General features: G+C 38.3%; 1 protein-coding gene across 1 annotated transcript in view; it reads left to right on the top strand.

Annotated features, from left to right (window-relative positions):
• SHMT2 (serine hydroxymethyltransferase 2) overlaps positions 1–21160 on the top strand; it is a 212304-nt gene that overhangs the window by 144528 nt on the left and 46616 nt on the right. The window contains exons 6-9 of the mRNA XM_044083621.1: positions 1378–1543; positions 4353–4452; positions 5447–5602; positions 20345–20452. Coding sequence (XP_043939556.1) covers positions 1378–1543; positions 4353–4452; positions 5447–5602; positions 20345–20452 — 530 coding nt within the window. The remainder of the gene's footprint in view (positions 1–1377; positions 1544–4352; positions 4453–5446; positions 5603–20344; positions 20453–21160) is intronic.

Below are 21160 nucleotides of genomic sequence, written 5' to 3' on the forward strand. Positions count from 1 at the left end.
TAAACTTGTCAGGCCCACCTGCAATGAGCTGTGAATTTTTGCAGTCATCAGTATATGGCATTCTGTTTAAGTAAAGGACACTCGTGCTGTTTTTCAGCTTGATAATCAAGCTAAAAGATTATTTGCTACAGAGGGCATCTTAAGTTCAACCTATGAAAATTGCCAGTTTTATTTCTCAGCTGTCTATCTGAGATGCACTTTTACTGAGCAGCAAGATTTAATCAGTTAATTATCTCATCTGCGCAACATATTATGCCCCCCAACACACACATTGTGTGATAATGTTTTCAAGTGAGATCAGAACAAAGTACATTATAAATGTTCTCTTAGAGAAAGAGTCTGTTTATCTGCTTTTGTTAGTTATTTGCAAGGAAAGGTAAAGATAACCAAACTTAGTAGTTAACAGTTTGTGTCTTTGGGGACAGGGTAAACTTTGCATCATATGAACAAAACATTTTAGAATGCAGAGAATATGAGAAAACAGTATAGGATAAAGAGAATGTTCTGCTATGCTCTATTGGGAGTAGCAAGGAGACCTTTAGAAAAGTTTAAAGCATTGGAACTCTTTCATAGGTGGCGATTGAAAATGCTCCTAGCAAACTTTGTGCCATTGTCTTTGCCTTGTTGAAGATTTTGGTCTCCTTAAGACCCTCTTCAGAACACACAGACTAACTGCTATAATAGGAATAAGGCCCATAGGATTTTCTGGCAGCAGCCAGTTGCAAAGTCCAGATAGAGGTCTCAAGATAAGGTGTGTTTTCTAGAGCCAAGACACCTGTATACTGCATTTGTGGGTTATTTGGGTTATTTGCCTTATTTATTGTTGTTTGTAGCTCCAGTAATAGAATGAATGAAGAGCCACTGTTTCTCGTCAGAATACTATTCATTTCAAAAAGAAATGATTCAGTGCTGAAGGAAGACAAAATGTTAAGCAGATAAACACCTGACTGCACCAGAAAAAAGATGCTTTTCAGAGAGCCTGTGTGAATATGGTCTTCATCTGGAACAGGATGTTGGAGGGAGCAGGGCTTTGGCCATGTGCTTGTACATGTAGAGTAGTTGGCTAGCTTGTGCAGTATACACTGAACTGCTAGAAAATGTTCATTGTGGTCCTGGTGCCTGGTAGTCGTAATGTTCAGTAATGTGAGCTGCTGAATGGAAATTCCTTTAGATTAGTTTTATAAGAAGTTATTTACTGAAATTTATATTTGCTTTTGTTCCCTCTTGTTTCCTGTGTATGCTGTATATTTTTTAACTTGTAATCTGCTACCAAATAACAAGGGCATGTAAACACGTTTAATTTTTCATGAACTGTTTGCATGTCCTAAATACTTTTTTCAGAAAATGAAATTGCATTCTTATCTTCTTTTTCTTTAGAGCTGGGATGATTTTTTATCGTAAGGGAGTTCGGTCTGTGGATAAGAAAACTGGCAAGCAGATGTTGTATGATTTTGAAGAAAAAGTAAATGCGGCTGTGTTCCCTTGTCTTCAAGGAGGCCCTCATAACCACGCCATTGCTGCAGTTGCAGTTGCTCTCAAACAGGTAAGGATTTGAAGATAATGATGTCTTAGAGGAAATGCATAGAAGCATATTTTATAAAGGGTGATGGATGCGGAGACAGTGTGTCAGAATAAGAAGAATAAGAGTGAGTGAGTTGTGACTGCATGGAACAAAAAGTGTGTTTGTGTGTGTATTTATGGGTGTATATATTTTATTTTTTTTTTGGGGGGGTGACAGTAGGAAGTCTTAAGTTTTTGGTTAATCATACCTGTTTCTATAATTTGTTCACTATGAAGAATAACGCGTTTGAGATGATTCATCCGCAGCTTGGTACATGTTAGTAGTAACTGTTATTTGGGTATGACTATTGCAGGATTTAGCCATGGCTGGTGTAGCTTGACCACAGATGTGAAGCTGGAGTGGTTAAACAAAGCCCGCCATGGTTAAAACTGCATTATTCACTGGACTTGAGATATTATTGCTATACAGTGACATATTTAAAAAGAAATTTCATAGACTGTATTTTGGAATTCTGTTTCCTGTATAGCAAATATATCATGGGATTCGATTTCTTGTACAACTTGTTACATCCACCACTGTGTCCAGGAATGTTAGAAATGTACACACCTGTTCCCCTCACATGTCTAACATCTTCCAGCCCCTATGTTTAGGTGACGTATGCTTAATGTGGTAGCTGTTTTTCAGTATAATGCAGCAGCTTTATTTTTTAAAGTAATGTGTTGCATTTTTAAATAATGCTGTTGTACTGTAAATTGCAGCACATTTCAGTGGAACTCTTGCCTATGGAGTTGAATAATAGTGCACACATGCCTAGTATGTACCTGAGGGCCCTTGGGTACTGCTCATAACAAATGCAGTTTCTGGTGATGTGCATAGTATATCTATCCATCAGTTTAATTTTAACTCTTGTTTAGAAGTACCAAAAGTGTGAATGCACGTTTTCTTCTCTTGCTGGCGTTGCTGAAATACTTGCATTAGTCTGTATTTTACCATGGCCACTGAATTTGTGTGGGTAATGTGGAATTATCACAGGCACACAAACTTCTCTGTCCAATCTGTGCTTACATTAATGAATCTTAATAAACTTTAGTTGTATACTGTACTGTATCGGTGCTTCATTCTTACCTTCTTGATTTATTCCATATGGTTTACCTTCAGCAAAAGCTGTTCATTTAGTTATGTAAACAGTAATAAATTATTGCATGTGAGAAACAACATAAAATAATCATATACTTCAGCTGCATATCATACTCACTAAACTTTTATTCTTATAAGAAACAAATGCAGTAATTTCCTGTGTAGCAGAACACATTGGCAGTTTACTTCTTCACAGTGTATGACAGAAAGTTTAGTTAACCATTTGAGGACAGCAGACAACAGTGCCTCATTTAAGTGGTAGTGGGAGAATGCAGTTGACAAGTTGAAACAAAAAAAAAATGATTCTGATTACAATGATATTGGAAATAATTGTACAAGGAACAAGGATGTGAAGGATGTAAAAATATAGAGATTGTTTTTGTTTAGCTTTGTAAATCACTTATTTTCTAGTTCATATTGTGGATTTTTGAATATAAAATCATGTTAAATCTTTATAGATCTGCATACCAATAACTCTTTACAGTGGGCTGGGGCTTTTCATGCAGAGAGGTAGGACAAATTTTCGTGCGTTTAATAAGAATGTCTTAATATTTTTGTTAAGCTTAAGAACTGTGAATAAGCCCATGATGCCAGTGTATAAAAGGATGAAGCCCTGACTGCAGCCCAGATTACCCATTTATAATTAGTGTCTCAGGCTCTTAAAGAACCAGTGCAGGGAGGATGAGTGAGCAGGCTGTGTTAACTCGCCCTTTCTGGGGAGGAGGCGGTGGCTGTGACTTTCTGATTTGGTGACATCTAGAGGGAGCACTGGGTATCACAGCTGTGGAGCACATGTTGGTGCTATGCAAGCACAACACTGACTTAGGAAGTCTTTATTTGAAGGCATGCTTCCTATGGCAGGTAGCACTCAGTACAACTTGAGATGTTGCAGAGATGGAGGAGCTTCATGGTGGTGCTAGGCTACTCCGTCAAGCTTCAAAGCTGAACTGCTCCCTATGTCTCAGCCTCTTTTTTGAATGGGCTGATTCGGTACTCTGGGCAGGAAGAAACAAGTCTCAGGACTGTCAGACTCTTCACTAGCCCCATGGTTACCTAGCTTTCACTCCATATCTGAACGAATGGGCCTGTTGGGTAAAGGTAGTGGAGCCATTTTGCAAGGGAGTATAAGCAGAGCTTACATTCATAGACTGTATGCAGAGAGCTGGATGGCTTTTAGATTTGTGGTTAGTTGTAGTTTTCTGCATCAAAAAGCAGAAAGAAACGCCAGGAATTAGGGGCATGTTTTAGTTTGAGACACCACTATGAACATCAATATTGTAAGCATTTGTACATTTTGGAAGAATTAGAAGCATGTGTCTCTCAATCTGGCTGCAATTCTGCTTCCTATGTAACAAGCTTTTGAAAGTGACGCTGCAGAATTGTGAAGCAAACTAATGGTCAGCCCTATATTTCTGGAACATATGAAATTTATGAGTGGCAGTACTGTAAATGTGAATGTTGGCAGATAGAAAATATAACTCAATTAGTACCTCAATTAAATTATAAAGATTTTTGAGCACTTAAGTTGAACACAAAGCTTCAAATCCTGGTTTAAAGAGGATAGTTATAGTGGTTTAAAGAATTTTGAAATCTTTATATCTAGTTTAGCTTTTAGCTCACCTCACGAAAATAAGTTAATGGCATCACTTGTACAAAACTGTCTCAGTCACTCCTGGTTCATTTGTTTTTCTAGTCCAGTTCCCCAATGTTTGTGGAATACGCCCAGCAAGTACTGAAAAACTCAAAGGCCATGGCGACGGCGCTGCTGCAGAGAGGCTATACTTTGGTGTCAGGTAACTCTGTCAGGAATTGGATACTTTGACTGCTGCATGTTTTGTATGTAATGCTCACACAATTCCGTCCACCAGTGGATACGTTATCCAGAAGAATGACGTATATACAAAGTAAATGACCAAGTCCATGGAAGGTGGTGTACAGAATCTGAGCAGGTCTAAAAAGAAGAAATTCCCATTTGGCCTTATTGTATTGTAAACTTTCACTTTTTAGGTTAGGTTACAGATGCCTAAAAGGAACCTTATGACACTGAGGGCATATGCAGTATTCCAGTGTTTTTGTGCACTTAACTTTGATGTCCTGTCATACATGAGCCTGGCTAGAAGAATCCATGAGAATTATGCTTGAATTGTTTTTGAGCTGTTTTGGGAGAGGGTTGCAAGCCTGTGGATATTTTAAGAATTTGCCAAGTCTGAAATGCCTGAATGTGCAGCTTAAAGGAGAATGCAGTAGTATTCAGTATACAGTACCCTTACGTAGACTGTTACTAGGCATGCATTGTAGTTGTTGAGACTTAAAGGTGAACTTTATCTGTTAGCATGTCCATGTAGTCTAGAATTCTAAAAATAAAAATTAAGCTTTAAGAACACCGTGATTCCTTTGTACTACTATTGGTGAAAAAATAAGTGGTGGAAGAAAAGAAATACAGTGGATAGTTAAATAGTCTGGGAAATATTAATGGCATGCAGATCTTTATTGTTTAAGATGTTTTCTCTGCAAGTTTGTATAAACTGCAGCAGTGTTGGCTGTAATCATAGCTGTCTGACAACTGGCCAGATTAACAGCAGAATAGCAATGGTATGATTTGTTGACCATTCTTAGCAAAAGCCATTGTCACTATGAATTCTTCAGAAGTGAAGGAAATGGTAGAAATGGCTGTGAAGGGCAAATACATTTGTAAAAATGCCCCTTGCAGGAAATTTAGGAAGACCACAATTTTAAGACTTTTAGAAGTACCATCCATGGAATTTTTAACATTTTTTTCTGCTTTAGGTGGGACAGACAATCATCTCGTGTTGGTAGATCTAAGGCCAAAAGGAATAGATGGAGCAAGAGCTGAGCGGGTGCTTGAGCTGGTCTCTGTCACCGCTAACAAGAACACCTGTACAGGCGACAAAAGTGCTCTGACTCCAGGAGGACTAAGGTTAGGTAAGTAATAGTGATTGGTAGGTGCCATTAAAGGTGAATTTGACTTATAATTTGTAGCTTATGTAGGCAGAGAAAAGCACTACAAGTTCACAAGGATAGTCTGATTGTGAATGAGTTACATGTAAATAGCTGGGTTAATAAACTCTCACCGCTGATGTCATGTTTAATGCTAGTGCTCGTATAGTATATATGAATTGCTGACTTCTTTTTTTTACAAGAGATTGTTAGTCAGCTGTCATTATTCTTGTTTTTTAGTTACAGTAAACATGTGTTGCTTGTATTCATCCATTTCTCACGGTAAAGGCTTGCAAGTAATTTTCTTTTTATTTTAGTGATATCCCAGGGTCCTAGTAAAGTTTGCAACTTTTTGATTTTGGTTTTTCTCATAATTATTTTTTTTGGGCATGCATATTATAAACCAATTTTGGGGACTGCAATGGAGGTACGATTTGCCCCTAGTTAGGCAAACTTATTCAAGGGCAGATGTAAGGAGGTAGTGATGTATATCAGGATGATTACTGTAAAGAGAATGTCATTTTTTTCTAAGAGGTTTTCTGATTATTTATTCTTTATAACAAAGGGGATCCAAATGATTTTATTGTTGTTTGATTGTTTACAGTGGAATAATGGATTTGGTGTATCTTTTACCTGTGAGATATATATATATATATATATATATATATACAGAGCATCTATTTTAAGATTTAAAAAATTCTGTATTTCTGAAGGGTATAGATACTGTACCTTGCTCTGCAAACACCTGTTTGCATGCATCATGTGCATGTCATAGCCATCTTATTGAATCCCTCCAGTGAATTTATAAGAGGTACAGCCATATTGATAGTGAATTTGAGAAGGTGATAGGTGAAATTGTGCAGAGACTTTTGGGGAGGGGGTTATTCATGTGATCAGCTGACCTTTTCTCGTAGTAAATTAGAACAGAAAGAATGTAAAGGATTTAAATGAAGATCTGAAGAGAATAGGTTAAAATGGAGTCTTCACAAGGAAGGAAGTGTACTTTACCAGATATGCTCCTTTTATGGAAGGAGTGTCTAGGATTTTGTAAAAGTATCGGTATCTTTTTAAGTTTGATGATACCTTGTCTAAGCTAGAATTAAAGATTTCTTATTCACCTGGTATAGCTGAGATGATTTATAAGTAGTTATCTTGCTGAAGAAGAGTTGTGGGTATGTAATAGTTCTGTTTTTTGCATATCAGACTCCTTTGTAAATGGTTTATTCTTGAACTTTCATAAGAGTAGGAAATGTTATCAGGAAGCTGTTCTTTATGCCTTGCTGTATCCATGTGGAAAATCCTACATAGGACAATCAAGGAGGCAAGTTAGGAACAGCGTTCAAGAACATCTAAGAGAGTATAAAGAATAATGTTAGTCATTTTGGTAGTGTTGCAGTTTAATGATGAACATAATTGAAAGTATGTTTGATTGACCACTGGGTATTATTTGATTGTTGAAACTCAGATTTGTTTTTAAATGTTTCAGATGTTTTATTAAAGAAAGAATCGTAGCCTATTGATATATATGAAATGTTACAACCAGGAGGGTTAAATAGTGAGTTAAACATAAAATGTTTATTGTAATGGCATTATTTATATGTTAACGTGGTTTAATTGTTGTATATTACACACTGATATAATAGTATTTAAAGATTCAGGTTAAGTATATAATCGGGTGATTTGCTTGTATTAAATTAGGTCTTGTTTCTGATTGTTGGTTTCTTCTTTTATATCTGTGATTGTGAAAAGTTGTTCTTGTAGATCTATGAAGGCATAAACCGAGAGGCTACTTTGTGTGAAAAATAGTTTTCAGTGCTCTGTGAATCAACACATTGTGTTTTAGTTTATATGTGCATTGCGTTCGGAGTTCAAAGAAGCAAAATATTGTATTAAGAATTGTATATAAATTTGCTATCATGCTGTTTGAACTGCATTCCCTTTGCCTGTTTTTTTATCTTTGGGTCAGTGTCAATTCTCTGTTGTATGTTTGGGTTTGGTGTTTGTCTTTCAGAGTAGATTTGTGCTAGTTTGGTAGAAATAGAAGTGGTGAGCAAATATCTGCATGGTTTGGTTTGAGATGTCTGCCCTAACTCTTGGCTTTTTCTGCACTGTGCAGGTTAACAGAGGTGTGTCTGATCAGAACCTCTTTCTAGTCATTTGCCAAAACTGTTCATGGTTTTACTTCCTGGGTTTGCCTGTGGTGAGGAAGCAGTCGTTTGTGGCATCATCTTTGCACAGCCGTCAGTTATTGCTAAGGACTTATATTCTGATGCTTATTTTATATCTCATGCTGTTGCTTATGGAGATGGTATTCTTCTGCTCCACTCTGTACAGTGAACCAGCATCACCAACATCCAGGTGTGATGATGAAAGGATGTGAGAGTGTAGCATATGGCATGAAATTTACTGATGCATTTTTAATATTAACGTTCAAAAATTGGTAATTCCAGCACAGGAGGTCATGCAAAGCCATTCTGAGATCAGCATTTGAGGGTGGCTGTGGTGGTATGTGGAGGTTCATATATATTGCCTACCTTTTATGCCAATGGATTCCTAATTGGCTAGCCTGATAAAGTTTTCAATATTCAATTGGAAAATAATTATTGAGTTGCATAAAGGGTTGAATGCACTGAGCTAGTCTTTGATAATCCCAGCACAGGAGAGCTCCAACTCTGCAAACTTTAGATGATGTAACTTTGACTTTCTGAGCATGCTCTAGCATTGTTCTGGGAGACTAAGCTGTTAAGATAAAATGTATGCAATGTCATCAGCTATCATAAAATGTGTAGGCTTGTTTGAGGGCAGTCGTGTATCCACTGAAATATGCCAGAACCTGATCCACAAATGATGCCTTTTCTGGAGAGGGCATGCCAACTCCACCAAGCTCTTGAGAAAATCTACTGAAAAAAATTGAGTAATGCATTGGTTTCGAGCCTTGAAAGAAATGCCATATTATTCCATTTGGAAAACAAAAATAGTGTCACTTGGGTTTCTGGGTAGAATAGCATGTTGAAGAATAAGTTAATGTTGGGTTTTACACCAACATAATTTGGATACATACATGTAATGTGGGTACACAAAGGAGTTAGTCAGCTTTACTTTGTGCTAAATACATACGAGTCCAGCTACAGATGCTTCTGAAGGGTAGCACCTTTGCAAGCTGAGTGTTATTCATAACTAAATGTGAAGGATTGTTCATGCCTGCATTAATCTTGTGATCATGTTTTTGAATTTATGTTCGAATAGTTATGAAAGTTTGTAGGTGCTGATGGAGGCTATATGTAATATTTCCCCATGTCCCTCCAGATATTGCTTGTAGCACCTCTAGAGCTGCCCCGTCCCTTTAACTACTGCATTTGCCATAGGTACTCTTAAATTTCTTGGTTTATTTCCACTTTGCTTTGTCTGACAAGCATTTATTCCAGAACCCACTAAGTCAGATAGAATTTCTTGAATCAGTCTTGAATTGTCACCATTCCCCTTGTTGCTGAGACCCCTTCTAACCGTCTTTCAGCTGCACTGTCCTACTTTGCCCCATATAATATGGGATCCAAGTTATGTTCCCCTTTTCATTTTTTCAGTGTGTATCTGCAAAGTCTTCTGAGCTTTTCTTCACGTTGTAGTCCCCCTCGCCATTTTGACAGCTGCGTACATTCTTCCAGCCTAATCTGTCGTTCACAGTGTAGATAGACTGGACTGAAGCTAACTTTACTTCTCTTCTCTCCTCCACACTCCTACACTCTTACTCATTTGTGCTTTCACCAATGCTGTTTCACACTATGCTTTGGGATACTACTGTGGGGTCATTCTAACCATTACAATTCTTTTTGCATCTTTCATTCCTAGACTCACTCCTTCCAGCATGCATGTTCTCCTTGTTTTTCCCCAGAAAAGTACTTAACCCTTTCACTTTTGTTAAAAGTCAAACCCCAGCAACTGCCAGTTAGCACAAGCAGCAGGCATCACCTAATCTTGCTAGAGTTGCAGCTTTCCAGCAACAACTGCATATGGGAGCTGTTTTATCTTGTGTCTGACCCCATCTGAGATCTACAGCAGAAATATTTAATGTAGGGTTAACAGTAGTGCCAAGTCCCATGGTTCACTGGTAGTTGTTGTCTTTAAGAAATTGGCTTTTATTAGCCCCCCCCCCCCCTGTCTCTGGTCAACCACACTGTCTTTCTCAGGTTTTGCGGCCATACCCTTTAACTTTCTTAGCAGCCTTCCTTTAGGCTAAGTGCCACACACCTTGCTGAGGTCCAGATGCAGCTTACAGAGGGGGGTTACTTCTGCTCATTATGATGGTGTTGCACTTGTCGGTCAGCTGCACTGACAGGACCCATACTGCTGGCTGTTGAGAAGAATTACTCTGTCATTCTGCCCTAGAGAATTGTTCTGTAACTTTACTTGGGCTGGAAGTAAGATGAGCAGGCCTAGAATTTCCCTTCATTTCCTACATTTAACTTTGTCAAAGAGGGCTATTCTAATCACCCTTCAGCCTGCAGCTGTATGGTTTAGCTGGTAGTCACTAAAATTTGCTTCTAATTCCTCGAGCTCTAAGAAGAGTAGGCTAATAGGTAGTTACTAGGCAGTCAGTCCAGAAGACCATTAAAGAGCCTAGCCTAATTCTTAGTTGCCCCAAAGCACTGTCTGGTTAAGTGACTTGCTCAAGTACACGCAGTGGCAAGTAAAAGCAGAAATATTTAAACCGTGTGCCCCTGGCTCAGGAAGCATCTCATTGACAAGTCAGAGCTTTAATCCTTGGCACTGACTGCCAGATCCTGTATGCCTACGGAGGTAGGTATGTAGGTAGGATGGGAGCAGGTGTTTAAAGTAAACAAGGAGCCAGATAGGGCTTATCAAGACCATCTGCCCTTATCCATGAAATTCTTCTGGCTCCTTTTTCATTTTAACATCTGTTACCATCCTATCTACCCACACTTGGCATCCTGAGATTTTTGTAAATACTAAAATAAACCACCGAAAATTGGTATTTCTTCCTGTACCACAGCACCCTTCCAAAGCCCTACACCCCTTACAAATTTACTGAAAGGGCATCTGGCTACATTCCTTTATATTAGTCATTGCATACAGCCACTGTTAGTCTTTGTTCTCTATGGCAGCCTTATACATTTGTTGATTTGCTTTTTAATTGTGTAGTCCACTTCACAGCGGCCTGCTATCAGCCAGAGTTTGGATAGTGTCCGTAATCTTTTGCTTCAGCCTTTCCCAGACGTCTGACTTGACCCTTTGGACTGAGGCCTTACAAAGCAGGGAAATCTTTAGCTTTTTTCTCCCTGCCTTTATTGCCTCCCCAACTCACTTTTTGTACATTATTTTTTTTTTATTTTTCTATTGCAACATACAAATGAACAAACAAGAGAAAAAGGAAATTCTTTACAATGGAAATTAAAATATTAAACAGAAACGTGTACATTATTAGCATTCAGTGACATGGTTGACTAGTTGTCATATTTGTTGAGAAGTAATAGCAAGTTCTTCCATCAATTAGATTTTGACTGTTTTTTAATGTCATCGAATTCATAAACTTAGTCACCATTGTTTGCTAAAAATAAAGTCCTTGTAATTTGGTGGTATTTCATTTTTTAAGCTTGCTGTAATTATTTTTCTAACAATTGTGTACAAAATCTGTACAAGAGAAAGCTGTTTGTTTTTGTTACAAGGGGTAGGAGTATTTGCTAGTAAGAGCATATACTAGTGCTTCCTCCGTGCCCCCGTTTATGAACGATCTGGGCACCTGCTTCCTTACAGCATCCCTGGATTCATGTTAAACATGTTATTCTGCCGTTCCTGTTCTTCACTGATATGATCACTTTGCTTTATCCCTTTCTGTCTGTATAGTGCTGTCACTTCCATAGGTCTTCCAGTCATTTCAGTGTTGGGTAAATCAGGAAATCATTGAATTTCAGTCCCTGTCCCACATAGCCCACGCTTGTGTTATATGTACAGTGTCAGTGGCTCCTTCTGTGATATTGCAGCTGACTCATTTTGTTACAGAGACTCTTTTTATAATAAATACATTTTGCTCAGCTTAAGAAATATTGGAATACAGACACTGCTGTTTTAAATTAAAAAAAAAGTAGCTGTTTTAAAATCTTGAAGGAGAGAACACTCATAACTCTGGTGTTACCAAGGCTCTTAGCATTGCCAAGTGTCAAATTATAGAGAGCCCTGCATTTTTCTTTTTTATTCCATCTTAATTTCTTTCACTATACCTTGTATTTTTCTTCATTCTGTGCGTATACCCCACCTTGGATTAGTTTAATGGCTTCTTGTCTTAATTTTGACATTTAGTCCAGTTTCTTCCCTTTCACACTTGGATTCAGACTATTTCCATTCTGCAGCTTCCCACTGTTCATCTCCTAGGTGTGCCTCTTTTTCATCATTGCTATCCCTCAGCCACTAACAGAACTCTACTATTCTTTCTTTCCTCGACTGTCCAAACATGGCAGTGAAATCATGTTTTCTGAGACCAAGCAAAAGTCTCTTAACTCTTGTAAGTGCTGTCTATAGTGGTTCTCTTAATCAGACTCTATCCATCACTGAGAGATGAGGGTGTCCTATCCTATAACCTAATATAATGTAGTGAGGCTAATATTTATTTGTTGGTGTCAGTAGGCAGAGCTTGACCTTATGAAGTTAAAAGCATCCTGGATGTTAACTATCTATACATATGAGCTGCTGAAGTCTTTTATACAGCGGATGTAAAAAGTTTACATACCCCTGTTAAAATGCCAGGTTTTTGGGGTATAAAAAATTGAGACCACGATAAATCATTTCAAAAATTTTACCACCTTTAATGTGACCTATAACCTGTACAATTCAGTTGAAAAACAAACAAATCTGTTAGGGGAAAAAATATAAAAAATAAAAAACGTACAATAATCTGGTTGCATAAGTGTGCATACTCTTAAACTAATACTTTGTTGAAGCACCTTTTGATTTAATTACAGCATTCAGTCTTCTTGGATAGGAGTCTATCAGCATGGCACATCTTGACTTGGCAATATTTGCCACTCTTCCTTGCAAAAGCGCTCCAAATCTGTCAGATTGCTAGGGCATCTCTTGTGTACAGCCCTCTTCAGATCACCCCACAGATTTTCTATTGGATTTATGTCTGGGCTCTGGCTGGGCCATTCCAAAACTTTAATTTTCTTCTGGTGAAGGCATTCTTTTGTTGCTTTGGATGTATACTTGGGGTCATTGTTGTGTTGAAAGGTGAAATTCCTCTTCATCTTCAGCTTTTTAGCAGGCACCTGAAGGTTTTAGGCCAAAAGTGTCTGGTATTTAGAATTGTTCATAATTCCCTCCACCTTGACTAAAGCCCCAGTTCCAGCTGAAGAAAAGCAACCCAAAGCATGATACTGCCATCACCATGCTTTACTGTGGGGACGGTGTTCTTTTGGTGATGTGAAGTGTTGTTTTTGTGCCAAACATACCTTTTGGATTTGCGGCCAAAAAGTTCAACCTTGGTCTCATCAGACCATAACACATTTTCCCACATGCTTTTGGGAGACTCAGTGTATTGTTTTGCAGATTTTAGCCAGGCCTGGATGTTTTTCTGTGTAAGAAAAGGCTTCCGTCTTGCAACCCTTACCCCATAGTCCAGATATATGGAGAATATGGGAGATTGTTGTCACATATAGTACACAACCAGTACTTACCAGAAATTCCTGCAGCTCCTTCAGTGTTGCTGTAGGTCTCTTGACAGCCTCCCTGACTAGTTTTCACATTGTCTTTTCATCACTTTTGGAGGGATGTCCAGTTCTTTGCAACATCACTGTTGTCCCATATTTTCTCCACTTTTTGATGACTGGATTCACTCTGTTCCATGATATATCCAATGCTGTGGAAATTTTTTTTGCACACTTCTCCTGACTGATACCTTTCAACAATGAGATCCCTTTGATACTTTGTAAGCTCTCTGCAAACCATGGCTTTTGCTGTAGCAGGCAACTGAGTAAATTTCAGGAAAAGCCTGCTATGACAGCTGAACTTTATTTGGGGTTAATCAGAGTCTCTTTAATTGATGGCAGGTGTGTACTCAAGAAGAGTGAATGCTGTAATTAAATCAAAAGGTGCTTCAACAAAGTATTAGTTTAAGGGTGTGCACACTTAAAAAAACGTACAATAAGCTGGTTGTGTATTTGTTATATTTTTTCCCCTAACAGATTTGTTTGTTTTTCACTTGAATTGTACAGGTTATAGGTTACATTAAAGGTGGGAAACGTTTTGAAATGATTTATTGTGGTCTCATTTTTTTATATCACAAAAATCTGGCATTTTAACAGGGGTGTGTACACTTTTTATATCCACTGTATGTCCTTCTCATCCATCTGGCCAGACTCCTAGTAATACTGATAGTGATAAAAGCCATACTTAGATATAACATGCAAATCTTGGTGCCTTCTCAGGATCATTCCCTGCTGTCTGATAGGTAGCATGCATTGTGGAAAGGTCATGACTCTAGGACTACCTAAGTAAATACCAGTGAAACAATGGAATGTTAAGGATCTGATCCATTTTATCAAAAGCCAAGTTATTGAGATGTGCAAGCTCATTAAAATAAGCCTGTCATCAAGACCAGACTGTTGAGAAGCCAGGAAGTTGAGATACCATATATTGACTTATTAGCCAAAGAATCATCAGACATGAAAAAAGGAACCCTTTTGCCTTCCAGTACCCCTAGCTAGTATAAGCGTGCGTGCACACACACACACACACACACACACACACACACACACACACACACACACACACACACACACACAAAAACGCGCGTATATGCACTTATATTGCATGGACATAGAGCTTTAGAAAACCAGGGGTAGAGTGTTTGAGGAAACAAAATTAAGATTTATAAAGAAAGGATAAGAGAAATGCGTTTCAGGCAATTAAATATTTGTGAAATGGAAAAAAAAAGGAAAATAAATTCTTATTTTGACTAAAAAGATTAAAAGCAAGAACTGTGGTTGGATGGAATAACAGATGTGGGTGGGTGTATTAAGTGTAAGCAAGAGAAAATGATGAAGGTAGTGACTGAACAAATTATGTATAAGGCAGTGTGATGGGATATAGTACAAGTAAACTAACAGATGAACAAAATAGACTGCAAGAAACAGCACTGGAGAAGCTGAATAGAATATTTTTTTAAAATGAATGAAGAGTTGTCACTGGGAAAGGGTAGTACAATTTATAGGTTTTGTAAAAAGAAAGAAGACAGTTGGAAGAAGTATTTTGTAAAAGAGTTAACTGAATGAAAAAAGGAGTAGTGGACTGAAAAAGTGGTTCAAATAGTCTTAAGGTGAGAAAACAGTCCTGGACAACTGGAGGCACACTGGACTGTGGAATACCAATTATGAAATTTTATTAAAACATTTACAAGAAAGGTTGAATTCAAAATTAAATAGGTGGCTTGTACATTGTTCAATGAGTAAAGGGAAAAGATGTTAATGAGATATTAATGCTAAGAGAAGTGGTAATTGCCATATGATGAGAGAGAGAGACAACAAGGTAGGATGATAGTGTGCGATATTAAAAACATTTGAAGATTTGAAGCTTAAACCATTATGGTTTGTAGTACAAGAATATAATATAGGAGCAGAATAATCTGTAAGGAAATACGAATAGCAGTAAATTTAAATTGGTAGGAGGTGAAACGGGAGATGAAAAAATGCTTGCAGAAAGTTTCGTGTTTGAACAGTGTGTTCTTTACACTAATGATGAATGCTTTAGTACAACAGAGTGAGAGGTTTTATAGATGCAATGTGGGAAATTGTGCATGCAGTTCTGAGAGGAGAACAAGTTGAAGATATTAAACTTTTTGGCATCTGTAGCAGATGGTTTTCAATGCGTGGTACTGCATTTAAATAAGGAAAAGAGGAAATAGAAATGGTTTCATACACTTTAATGAAGTGAGAATAAATGCTTTAGGTGTTGTGTATGTTAAGGCAGACAGAGTGAAACAACGACGGGAGGAAAAATTAAAGTAATGGAGATGAATTGTGGACTACATTTTGAATTCCATTGAAAAAGAAGGATTATTTAATATATATTACATTGATAGCAATTTTGAGTTAAATTGCAGGGTGTTGTATATTGAGAAATAGGAATTTAATTAAGATATTTTTCTGCCGATATAGGTTAAATTCCTGTGAAAGTGGAATTATTTATAATTCTGCAAAGAAAGTGAGTTTAGGCTTGTTGCATCCATGTGTTTGTGTGGCTGCTTTAACAAGTCTGTTTAACACTCATAGAGATGCCTTCAAAAGAAAAAATATAAAATTAGACTTTATTTACATGGGTGAAGTCACTAAGGATAGTCGAGGGGAAATACTAGGTAGTTAAATACATGTGTTTAGGGAAGAAGGTTATAATTTCCATTAAAAGAAAGTATTCACTGGGAATACATTATTGGGGTAAAATTAGAAGATTAACTATTAGCACAAGGGAGAAGAAATTTACTGGTGGCTGGACAAGCTAGAATGAAAAGAATGAATAGTGCAGTAGATAAAGCTCTTACTACTTGATTGCACTGAAATGGGCAGTAGTGGGCTGAAATTGTAAGATGCATGGGGGACTCTGGAAGCTACAGAGGAGGGTTATTGTAAACTGACTGTCTGAGAAGGGAGTGTGTGAAGTGGTGTATAGTATAGGCTGATCTAACCAAGTGAGGGTGAAAAATAACAGGGAGTAGTTGTATACAGTTGTTTGAGGGACAGTGTAAGATACTACAGAAGTTACACATTATAAATGTAATATATATTTATGTATGTGTGTGTGTTTGTGTTTATTATTGTGCAGGATGGTTGAGCTAAATACTGTACTTTTAACAATTCACTTTTTCAGATGCAACCAGTTTGGATTTTATTGGGAGTTACAGAAACAGATTTCAAAGTCAGGGTGTTTGTAGGGATGTCCGTTTCACTCTGGTAACCTTCTTTTCAAATTCTTGTATCAGTAAATTAGTATAATTTGAATAATAGTCATATGGGGTACAGAAATTCACATTAGCAAAAGTGAAAGAGTTAAAACTTTATTCCTCAGTTTATATAAGAAAATAGTAGTAAACTGCAATGCCTGCATTTGTAGTAGAAATAGTAGTAGCTTTCATTTGAAACTGAGAGCAGACACTGGGTAGTTCCCTTTTGTAGACATCTGTCTGGTATGTGTTGTTGTAAAAGTACGACAGCACTCTTCTTGTATGTAAGAAATATTCTGAAGTACTGTGAGCTTTCAACCCCCCCCCCTTAACAAGCTTTTAAACATCAGTCCTTCCCTAGCACCATACTGACTCATTCATTCCCCCATCCTGCTATTTGTTTCCACTCCAGATTACCCAAGAGGGGTTTATTAGTTAGTAACCTCATCTTACGTGCTTGCAGTGGGGCAGTATACAAGCATCAGCTCACTTTTCTTTAGTCCGCTGACTCCCCCATGCCTTTGTGTGACATGTGCTGTGTAATGCTTTCTACCCTGAGCCCAGTAAGAATGTATCCTTTTTCATACCTGTTAATACTTGTGTAGAGTGCAAAGGACTCGTCTGGTTCTTGGCATGGGGTACATGCCTTTCAACACAGAGCACATATCTGGAGGTTCCCAGTGGTGGCATTATAACTCTCCAACTTTTACCCACATACACTGTTAGTTGTAGATGACTGTCCTTCATCTGCTGGCTGTTCCACTGATGGGGCTAATTAATTGAACCCGTGTCATCTAGATTGATCACAGCTTTATCCCTGTACTGCACAGAGCTGACTCAGATCATGTGGCTGTCTTGGTCTGTGCATAATTCATTGTATGTTTGCATGTCCTACTTGTCTTAATTACTAATCTCCCTTGCAGGCCTTATGGCTGTCCCATTCACCACAGAATTCAGACAGTAGTTTGTGTTTTCTCTTTGGTAAAGCTATTCCAGTCACCACTGTTTCTGTGAAGTAGTATTTTTTGGTAGCAGTCCTGAGCCATCCATCTTTCTTTCTGCTTGTTCCTGTACATTGAATTTTTTAAAGACTGTATCCACTTGTCTATTTGAATATTGAAAGTCTATTTATCCTTTGTTGACTGAGTTTGTCCCACTAGACTAGTGTTCCCTTTTCAGGTAAAACCTAGGATGATGTTTATATTTCTAAGGGACATTTAGCCAGGATACTGGGGGGTACTTTCCTCACTCTCTTTAATGAGTGCTGTGGGATCGTCTCCATCCACCCAATCTATCAGCACCTCAAGCAGGTAGGACCTCAACTTAATGTCTCATCCAAGGGATGACACACTCTGGAGTATAGCAACCCCTAATGGTGTACTGCATTGTAATCAGTCCAGTCGCCCAGAGTGGGAATAGAACCCACAGCCTTCTTGTCTTCCAGCACCAAAGGCAGGTGGGCTACTGTTGTGCCATTGACACTTGAAGTTTCTGTCGTACACCCACCCAGTCATCTTTCCTAAAGAGTAGATGTTAGTTTTTAAGTGGATGATTTATGTGGCTTCTGATTTGGGCTGTAAACCATTTGTATTCTCCTCAAAACTAGTTCTGTCATGTCTATTATTACTCTGTGGAAGTCTCCATAACTGCACTCAGTAGTCTAGGGTGGGACCTTTCCATCAAGATTTAAAGTGGCATAACATACCTCTGTATTGCTAAAAATTACAAATTGTAGTGTCTGCCTTTAGAAATCATAGCAGATGGCCAAAAAGTGGAATACCCAACTCCAGTGTGATGCTGGAACCAAAATTTTTTTTACAAACTTAAAAACTCACATAATTATAGAAAACAGCTTTATACAAGCTTGTTGTTACAGTTCCAACAGTTACTCTCGCAGAAACATGCTAAATACATTCATTTTAATCAACTGCGGTATCAGCCGCATCCCCTGAATGGACAAATAGCACAGTGCAGGTAGGAAAAACAGACCAGTAATATAGGCAGCTCAATGGGCGGCCGCAGTGGTGCAGCGGTTAGCATTGCCGCCTTACAGCAAGAGGTTCTCCGGATCGATCCTCGACTGGGGTGCCTTCTGTGCGGAGTCTGCATGTCCTCCATGTAGTTGCCGTGGGTTTCCTCCAGGTGCTCCGGTTTCCTCCCACATCGCAAAGACATGTTGTAGGTGGATTGGACACTTTAAATTGGCCCTAGGAGTGAATGCGTGCATGTGTGTGCCTTCTGTGGAAGGTTGGGCGCCGGGCTGGCAACTTGACACCGTAAAACTCCACAGCCAATCATGAGCGGACAGGTGATCTGCTGTGGTGACCCCTCCTAACCGGGGAAAAAGCTGAAAGAAGTATAGGCAGCTCGATACCCACTGTGCTGTTTTGTTATTCTTGCTGCACTGTCCTGTTGACCTTCACAACAGACCAATAGCACAGTGCAAATTGAAAAATGGGCCAATAGTGCAGGCAGCTCGAATCCCACTGTGCTGTTTGCCTATTTTTCTAGCTACACTGTGCTGTTGGTCCACTGAACAGATAAGTAGCACAGGATAGCTAGAAAAGCTGACCAATTGCAAAGGTAACTAGAGGTCCACTGTGCTGTTAGTCCATTTTTTCTAGCTGCACTGTGTTATTGGTCCATTCAGTAGACTGCACGATGTAGGTAGAAGCTGGTATTGATTCCACTGGCTTTGTTTTGTCTTTGACAAGCTCCTCTCATATTGGTTCTACTACTGAGCCAGTGAAAGAACACAAAAGCTGTCAAAGGGTAAACTGGAGCAGTGAAACACAGATGAAAATTAATGCAAAAATCAGAATGCTTTGCCAAATGTGGAGCGGTTGAGAGATGTGCAATGGACGGCAGAATTATTTTTTTGCATTGCTACTGTAAGTTTTGAGGGGGGATTGTTGGCAGGGTAAGCTAGGAACTAGCTATCAGAATCTGTAGCACAAGCAGTATCCTACAGCTTTACTACAGAAATGTTTTTTTTATGTTAAGTCACCACAGTATATGGGGTTTAATTTTGTTTTTTCTTAAAATCATGTTCGACTAAGTGGCAGCATTTGCAGCCAAGAAAGCAAACATGTGCTTCAAGGTAAAATTTTGGGCCTCACTTGTATATTGCCAGTGATGCTGTTTTTAAGCTTCTGTATTTTTTCCAAATGTAATGGTGTATTTTAGTAGTCTCTTCACAGTGCCTGCTTCGACATGTAAAAAGCTTCATCACTCTCCTTTCAAGCTTATGGTGCTTTGTTTACAACTTCATGCCTGCTGTGACAGCAGTTTGCAGTCATACAAAGACTGTCATATATCTTAATAGACCTTAAGAAATGAGTAACACATTATTAAATTATCAAAACTCTTTTCTGGATTAGCAGTGGTGATTGCGGGAGGGGACTAAAACAGTTTACAGCTTTTTTTTCTTATGAGGGGAAAAGCTTTATATTCACTTTGTGCACATTACATGTACAAATTGCCAGGTCTTTGATAAATTGTAAGAAAATGCTGTGTTATAAATAGACTTCACAGGTTTACTGCACCTTGGCTACTTTGTTGAAAATGCTTCATGGTATGAGTGGACATACTGTATAAAAGTATATACTTCTTACTGTGACACCAGAAAAAAAAGCTTCATGAATGCAGGTGGAGTTCATGTGTTTTGTCTGTCAGAGGATCTCCAGTAGTGGTGTCAGACACTGACTCCTTAATTACAAAAATCACTGAGGCTGTAGTACGTGTCTGCTACATCTGACAAGTATTTCCTTATCCTTCTGTGATTGCAGGAGCACCAGCCCTGACATCGAGACAGTTTAAAGAAGCAGACTTTGAGAAAGTAGTAGCGTTTATAGATGAAGGAATCCAGATCGGACTGGATGTAAAGAAAAGAACAAGTGAGTAATGCAGTAGACCAGCTTTAAAAATGTATGCTTCTGGATGTGAAGGTGGGTTAATCTCACTAAATTCGCTTAACTTTTTCCATTTGTTTGTGATGTTTCAGAACTCAGGCTTGGACAATTGTAAAAAAAGTGTCACACAGGTCTGTTTTGCATATGAGAAGTGCTTACTGAATTTGTTATGTCACTGTTCATTGAAAGGAGCAAAACAAATGAAACAAACGTTTACAAATGAAATGGTCAGTTTGACAGTTACAAGCTTACACATTTGAAAATTTTCTAGCCTTTCTTTAGCCCCTTCATCTGTTGCAGTATAGAACAGTTTCATGCATAGTATTTTTTCTTTATCAAATTGCAGTGTTTTGACTCTTATTTCAGAAAAACTGTGTGTGTGTGTGTGTGTGTGTGTATATATATACACATACATATATATTTATATATGGATCTACTTCTAAAACTCCTAGAAGACCGACTTTCAGAATGCCGAGACCACAATCATGAAACAGCGGAACCTCGAATGTAGACTCTTTGCAATAACCAAATACTGGCAAAATGCAAACAAAACTTGCGCCAAAGTAATTAAAACCCACTTAGGTGGGAGGCTACACCCCCCCCCCAACTAAATATACCAACTGCGGGATCGCACTACAGTGGAGAAAGGGGCATGCTGGACAAGAGTTCACTTACTGTAGTAAACAGCTGATG

The sequence above is a fragment of the Protopterus annectens genome, chromosome 9.part0, assembly GCF_019279795.1.
Source record: "Protopterus annectens isolate FY-2018-M chromosome 9.part0, PAN1.0, whole genome shotgun sequence".
NCBI classification, from domain to species: Eukaryota; Metazoa; Chordata; order Ceratodontiformes; family Protopteridae; genus Protopterus; species Protopterus annectens.